The sequence below is a fragment of the Alnus glutinosa genome, chromosome 9, assembly GCF_958979055.1.
Source record: "Alnus glutinosa chromosome 9, dhAlnGlut1.1, whole genome shotgun sequence".
NCBI classification, from domain to species: domain Eukaryota; kingdom Viridiplantae; phylum Streptophyta; class Magnoliopsida; order Fagales; family Betulaceae; genus Alnus; species Alnus glutinosa.
Window position 1 is genome coordinate 5972221 of NC_084894.1, and position 8263 is coordinate 5980483.

Here is an 8263-nt window from a genome sequence, read left to right on the forward strand (position 1 = left end):
GTCCAGAGGGTTCATAGAGCCCACATGAGGATGCTTTGGTGGGCCCACAGGCTACACCTGATGTGGACCCTACTGAACAAGAGTTGCACCCTGACCAGCTCCTGTTGATTGATATGTAACTATATATATATAAAAAAAATATATATTTTTATACATATATATAGTTTCAATTTATATATATGGCTAACAAACAATGCACATGTGTTAGGTACAAATTCCAATAGGGACAATCAATACGAAATAGTTACAGACCTGCCATCGTATTGGGGGATCCCATCGGGAAAGAAAATAACGCTGCAATTCAATAATTTAGACCATCCATTAGGACTGGGCGCCGGCAAATTCAGACGAAGTTGCAGCAAGTTAATTAGGACCGGGTCCTTCGTCCATATGCGGGACGAATGGAGGAATGTAGACCCTATCAGGAGGCAGTGTTTATGGGAGGTGTTGATGGTATGTCGTATCCGTAACACATTATTAATCAATATTTATTTATTTATTTGTTTGTTTGTTTATTTTTTCCTTTTTTGTTTTTTGTATTTTTTTTTAAATATTCCTAGAATTTAATAGGTCAAATTTTATATTGTGCAGACAGAGTTCTACATCCCGCCTTGATTTGATCCTGATGAAGTAAAAAATGAATTCTTCAAAGACATCAACCAGAAGAAGCGGACTTGGGGATGCCAAAAAAAAAAAAACTTCAAATTCAACCGGGCGAAACACCCGAGATGGTACGGGCCAGAGTAGGGGATGCGCCTTCACGGGGTGGGACCCCAAAGATGTGATAGTGTTATTGGCCAGATGGTGTGATGAGGCATGGCAGGTGCGTGGGTTATAATCGAGTACTTATATTACTATTTTCTGTACTTTCCCTAATTTAATGTTGTTGTACATATCATATAACTAACATATTGGAAATGTTAATTGTGTTGGAGTACTCCGCTTATGTGAATGATTTGCGACGTCGAAACGATACACCGCATTGTTAATTTCAATAACTAATTAATGATATATGTTTTTTCCTGGCAGACACAAAAGTCCGGCTACACTCTTCCGACCCGTGCAAAGTTTTTTGTTAAAGCACACACAAAAAAGGATGGCACCTATCCAAACGATGTAACGTGGGAAAGATGTCTATGTAAAATGCTTTTTTGTTTATTATTTATTTATTTACAATTGAAATTTGTCTGACGTCACTAATTTAATACAGCAAAGAATGGAGTAGGTGATCCCCGCATTAGATACCATCACTGAAGGGATGGTGCACTGGCTTCTGCGCGATGCATATGCCATTGCGTTTGGGAATAAGCACGAGTATTCAAGAAGGGTTAGAGGGGTTGGGAAAAATGTTAGGCCTATCCCAGGGACGACACAAACATACTATACCCCAAAACAGGGACGATCTCAGTGTCATATATAGGCACTCCACCCAGTCCTCGCAGGAAGAAATCAATCAAGCTTGCGCTTTAATCATTGAGGCTGAACGAAGATCGCGCGTAGCAGAGATTAAGGCTGCTCTACAGGCTTAACAGGAAAGGCACGCAGCTGAGATTCAGTCGGTTTTAGAGACAGAGTGCAAGGCTGCAAAGGAACAGTTCGCTATTTTGTTGGCGAACCACGAGGCTGAGTTACTATCTTGTTTGAGACACAATACCTTGACGGCCGCATTCTCTCAGGATACCCTCCCGCTTGTGAGTTGCTGATGTAGATAGTCATGACCAACCCACCCTTTCCAAAATAGTTGTATTTTTTTTTTTTTTTTTAATTTCATCTGACCATGATGTATTGGAAATGGTTGGTGTATGTCCATAAAGGGATACCAATTGTAAGTTGTACCTTGTCTCATTTGATGAGTGTAGAACTAATGAAGGGGATGATGAGTATGATGATTATGATGAGGATGATGATGATGATGGTGGACATTCTAGGATTGATAGAAATGATCCATATTGGAATGAGGTATATGAACTTGATTTGTTTGATAGGATAATGATACTGTTGGGACATCCAGTGAGTGGAAAAGGGTTGAAGAAGATGTGGATTGTGAAAAGGGTGGTGAGGAGCGTGAGGAGGATGGTGAGAACTCTAAAGAGGGTGATGCGGATGTTGATGAACTTGATGAGGACAGACATGATGATGGTGAAGAGGATGGAGGGCCTAGTGGTTTTGTTAGGTCAAGGGTCAGATGTTGTGATAAGGAGGTTGGGGTTGAATCTAGGTCACGGCCTGCATGTCTCCCTAGTTATTATGAGTTTCAGTTGTCTGGCCTAGGATTCACAATTGTCTGTAGGGCATAAATTCCCCTCAATCAAAGTGTTTAGAGAAGACAACAATCTGAAAAATGGAAATGATGTACGAATTTAAAAGAAATTATTTGGCTAAGTGTATTGTGACATGCAAAGATACATGTTGTAAGTATAGGGTGTATAAGTGCAAGTAAGGTAAAGGTGTATAAGTGCAAGTAAGGTAATAACTCCTAGTTACGACTACTTCACTTTATATGCTGGCATCATTTTTTATTTTTATTTTTTTGGTTTTTTGTGGGTTTAAGGATGAGATCTTCGGCAAAAATTACTGGGATATTTGCACCACTGGTTCCTGGGGTTGGCCTAAATTACGAAACCCTCCATGAGCTTTTTGTACCACAGGGAGTGATTCGTAATTTAGGCCAACCCCAGAAACCAATGGTGCAATTATCCCAAAATTACTCAAGTACAGTATTTTTACTCTAAACACAAAATGTAGGAATTGGGACATAATTGAAGGACCACAAGACATTGATAGTAATTGGGCATTAATTTCATCGACTTTCGAATAAACCATGCACTACAAACAAAATTTGTCTGGAGTTAATCTCAACGACAAGCTAATTGACACTGCAACTTCTACCCATTGCCATTGAGTCCCGATCAGCTTGTACGTGTTTTCTTTTTTAACCCAAAGAAGTAAGTAAGAAAGAAGAACAAGGGAGCACTTATTTTCATTTTTTCTTAAAACAATCCATTTCAAAATATCTTAATTTTTTATTACAATTTCAATAAAAAATCAACTACAATACAATTTTTTTTCACGTTTTCATATAATATTTTTTTACTTTATATCATATCAATCGTTTCTTACTATTACTCTAAAAAAATAGTCAATTCAACCATCTTTACCAAACAACACTATTAATCTACTTTGTGACGGCAATTCATTACAAAATAGAAGAAAAGACCTCGATGCAAATTATGTTGGCAAAAATTACAAGAAATTACAATTCAAGAAATTGAAATGAGTGGCTTATCTTCATTTTTATCTAAAATAACTAATCAAAATCTATTTCGTCTAATCAAAATCTTTTTAAAATTCTGTATTCATCCATTTATCTAAATTTGTTCTCCACTTTATAAAAAAATAGTTGTTTTTAGATTTTATTTTATTTTTTAATTCATTTATGATTGAAAACCCAACTTCACAAAAAAAAAAAAAAAAAAAAAAACCCAAACGAAACCTCCATGGCCCCATCTATCAGCAATATAACCACCACATTCCTCTGCACCATCTCCCAAAAGAGAAATGCTAGACATTTCAACAATTTTTTCTAAAATTTGGTTCCAATATGATGTGTCACAATCCTATGAGATTGTGGCACATTTCCTAAAATGATAAATCCCATGGGATTGGTACATACTATGTTGAAACCAAGTTTTAGAAAAAAATTGTTGGGATGTTCAGCATTCATCTCTCAAAAAATCACCCAATCATCCGATCATCGCAACAAACTAAACAACAGATGCGTTTGTTTATAAAAATAGCAAAATGAATCTGAGGAGCATATCTAACTGGTTAAATGTTTGTTAGGGAGAATTTAATTCAATCGGTTTCTTCGAACAAAAATCATACTATAAAAAACGAGAAATAGTACATGTCCAATAGAAGCTCAAATAAATAAAAAAAAAGGGAAAAATATAATTTAGCCATTCAAACTACCACTCTTTCTTCGGATGGCCCCCTAAACTACCAAGGCTTGTACTTTAGCCTCCCAAACTACTAAAACATTTGAAAAATATCCATTTTGGCGAAATATCCCCATAATACCACTGCCACATGTCATTTTTCAATTAAAAATTAAAAATTAAATAAAAATTAAATTTCTTAATTTTATTTTTAAAAAAAGATGGGTGTTTGAGGTGGGGATATTTGCCATCCGCGAGCCGATCTTCTCAACACCCCTCCGGTCACCGTCCATTTCTATGTCAGAAACCGATCGAAGTCTTGCACAACGATGATATACTTGCTCGTCGTTTGTAACAAAACAAAATTCAGATTGGAATCATTTATAACCTTTGAAAGATCATTATCACATAAAGGAAGAGAGAAAGTGTGGCAAATATTGCTTAACTTTTATTCAAGAATTGTCTTTAATATATATTGGTTTACATGCACCTATATAAGGGGAGAATAATTCAAATTATCGATCAGTCATCTATTACATAATAGAGAAATTTGCTCTTCCAGCCATTCCTTCCTTCTTGGTATATTTCCATCCATGCTGCCGTATCTCATTGTGCTTGTTGTGCAAGGTAGACTTCCATTGAATGATTGTTGTCCATATAAATGCTGTGGATTTGCCTTGAATATCATGCTCCTGTTGTTTCCTGTTTTGTCCCGATTGTGTCCAAATTGGGTTGTGTCAATTGCATGAATATAGGAGATTGACGATGCATTGTTGGGGATTGCCATAGCCGGTTGATTGTGTCCAGGATACTCGGGGTGCTTGCCTTTGGTGTTACTTGGACTTAGGGGTGGGCAAATTATCCGCCTACCGCCTACCGACCGCTTACCGAACCGAACCGAACCGCCATCAACCGCCTACCGACTTTAACTGACTAATTTCGGTTCGGTAGTCGGTATAAAATTTTATTCCGAAAGCCGGATCGGCAGCCGAACCGAACCGAACCGCCTTTTAAGCGGTAACCGAACCGAACCGAACCGAATTCTATTTCGACCGATTAATCGAACCGACAAAAAATGAAACGACGTCGTTTTAGTAAGAACGAAACGTATGATCAGTTTTTTTTTCCTTTAAAAAAATCAAAACAACGTCGTTTCATTACCCATTTTAACCGAATGTTAACCGATTTAACCGACTTAACCGACCGCCTATTAACCGCCTTACCGACTTAACCGACCGCCTATTAACCGCTTTACCGACTAAACCGACCGCCTATTAACCGCTTAACCGACCGCCTATTAACCGCTTAACCGACTTAACCGAAATAAATTTACCGACTACATTCCGACAAAAGTCGGTTAACCGACCGAATTAACCGACTTAACCGCCTACCGAACCGACGCCCACCCCTACTTGGACTTGAGTGACATGTGTCTGCAGTATCTCCTAGTCGCATGGTTGCACTATTTCCATAGGTGGAGGTTGCCATATTTATGGGATTGATATCTACAGCTGGCTGATCTTCCACAGGGGCATCCTTGGCAGCGAGTTGGGTTTCAATAGATGCTGCTGACTTGGTAGGAGCATCAGCAGCTGACATGGCAGGAGCATCATCTTTAACATCATAAACATCGAAGGATAAGAAATTAGCCATGTCCGTGTTTGAAGAGGGGGGGACGAATTCGTCGAGCTGCAGGCGTGCATCGTGCCCAACGACGATGTTGGAAAGAAGCAGTACTTCCTTCGGTCGATCGCAATATTTTTTTAAAAAATAAAAATAAAATAAAATAAAATTGTTTTTTTTGTTTTTAATTTTTATAAAAATTAAATTTTTTTGAATTATTTAATTTTTTCTTAATGTTTTCAATTTTTTTTTTTTAATTGAAAAATGACACATGGTAGGGGTATTATGAGGATGTTTCGCAAAAATGTGCATTTTTCAAAGGTTTTGGTAGTTTGTGGGGCAATCCAAAAAAAGGTTGGCAGTTAGGGGGGCTACATTGTATTTTTCCCATAAATAATTTTGCTCATGTCATTCTCCCATGCTTTTATTTTTTAAAATTCACCATTGGATGTGTAGGGTCTATATGAGGGACCCAAATGACAAGTTCTTCAATATAAATCTGAAAAAAACAGTGTCAACCCACGAGTAATGCGAGACCACCCCCTTACCCCCCAAAAGCCTATGTGGCATGATCCTCCAAATACTATGGGGGACCACGCCACATAGGCTTTAGAAGGATGAAAAGGAGATGTAGGGGTAATATATAGCATTACTCGTCAACCAACATGTGGCCGTGTTACTGTATGGATTTATTGAGATTTGATGTAAAAGCCTGTGAGCTTGCACACTACAAAAAAAAAAAAAAAAAAAAAAAAATCAAGGTTAGTGTCGTATAATTTAATGTTGCTTATTGTTCAAATGACACTAATTTGAATGTAGCACCGCTCTAACAGTAAATGAAGCTAAATATTCGTGTAGTTTCTCTAAATTGTTAGCAACGCTTATTGTTCAAGCGGCACTAAATTTAAATTTAGCTCTATTTGAATAGTATAAACAACGCTAAATTTACCTCCACTTTCGACCTACTGGCCGGGATCCGATGAAAGTGGCTGGAATCCGGATGGTCAGTGACGAAAAATTGTCACCGATGATTTTTATATTATTTTATATTAATATTTCTATCTTACGAATAAAAATTGATTTTTATAAGTTAATATGATTAAATGAGAATATAAAAAATATTTGTGATTTTTCGTACACGCCAAATACCGAAAAATGACTTACTTGAAAATATTTTACAACGGAAACAATTTTACCCCGAAACAAATGAAGCGTAAGGGTAATTAAAAAAACCAACGGTTTATTTTTTTATAACTTTTTAACAATCAAAATTTAATTTAATTCTCTATTTTTTTTAATAAAAAGCTTAAAATTAAATATGAAATAAGCAAAGGGGACGCCTCAGGCTTTGCTAGCCTTCAGTCAGATCTAATGCACCGGACACGTGACAACCCCTCTTTTTTTTTTTTTCATTCATTTTTCTTATATCTCTTTAAATATGAAATATTTGTACAATTTATTTTCGTCCCTCAATAGAACCATTTTGCCAATAGTTTTAGGGGAATTTTATCATGCGAAAAGAAGTAGATGTTTTCTTTTTTCGACACAGGTTTATTGATTTTACAAGGTATACTATGTGGGCTGTAATTGCTAGAAGGATTTGGTTTCGTAGAAACTCGGTTATCCATAATGGGAGTTTCATACATCTTAATATGGTTTACCGAGAGGCAGGGACGGAGGGAGGGGGTGGGGCCTGGTAGGGGCCATGCCCCCCCCCCCCCCCCCCAAAAAAAAAAAAAAAATTTCCTAAAAAAAAAAATTATTAGGTGGGAAATTTTTTTTTTTTTTTTTTCTAAAATAAGGTAAAAACAAAAATTTAGCTTACTTGGCCCCTATCAAAAAAAAATTTTGGCCATTGGCCCCTGCGCATAAAAACTTCTGGCTCCGTCCCTGCCGAGAGGCTATATTGTCTCATGAAGAATTTAAAATCTGCAACTTGAATGAAGATCAAGATACACAGCTTGTGAGGGAAACAACTTTAGTGGGACATATTTTGTGGCAACCTCCACATTCAGGAGTGATCAAAATTAATTGGGATGCTGCTGTTGGGGTAAATAAGAAGATGGGCTGTATTGGCATTGGTATCATAGCTCGTGATTGCTATGATTGTTTTCTAGGGGCCTGTAGTTTTTCCCAACAATTAGTGGTGGATCCAAAAGGAGCAGAGGCAATTGCAGCACTCAATGCTTTGTTGTTCAGTAAGGAGGCGGTAGGTTTTTTTGATATAATCTTAGAAGGCGATGCTTTACAGATTGTTAAAAAGGTTAATTCAAATAGTTCTTCTATGCACAGCTCGGGCCATTTCATAGAAGGTATTAAAGAAGAGCTTGGTACTTTTAGATCTTTTTCAGTTGTCCACGTACGGAGGGAAGAAAATTTTGCGACTCACACTCTTGCAAGGGATGCAACCATTTCTAGTAATGATCTTAGTTGGCTAGATCGAAGACATTCCTACAAGTATTTGTGATATTGTAATTAGGGAACGAGTTGTCCCTAGATCCTGATTCTTTGGATCATCTTTATTTCTATACTCATTTATAAGATTGAATGAATTGTTTCAAAAAAAAAAAATGCAAAAGAAATGGAAGGATATTATCCGGCTGGGTAAAAAATTCAAGAGTACATTTAAAAAAAAAAAAGAAAAAAAAAAAAAGAAAGAAGAAGAAGAAAGAAAAATGTCAAGAGAATTATAGAAATATATA

General features: G+C 36.8%; 1 protein-coding gene across 1 annotated transcript; it reads left to right on the top strand.

Annotated features, from left to right (window-relative positions):
* Positions 1-7623: 7623 nt before the first annotated feature.
* On the top strand, positions 7624-8028 carry LOC133876697 (uncharacterized). The gene has a single exon (XM_062314953.1). It carries the CDS (start codon positions 7624-7626, stop codon positions 8026-8028), a length of 405 nt encoding a protein of 134 aa, XP_062170937.1.
* Positions 8029-8263: the final 235 nt, after the last annotated feature.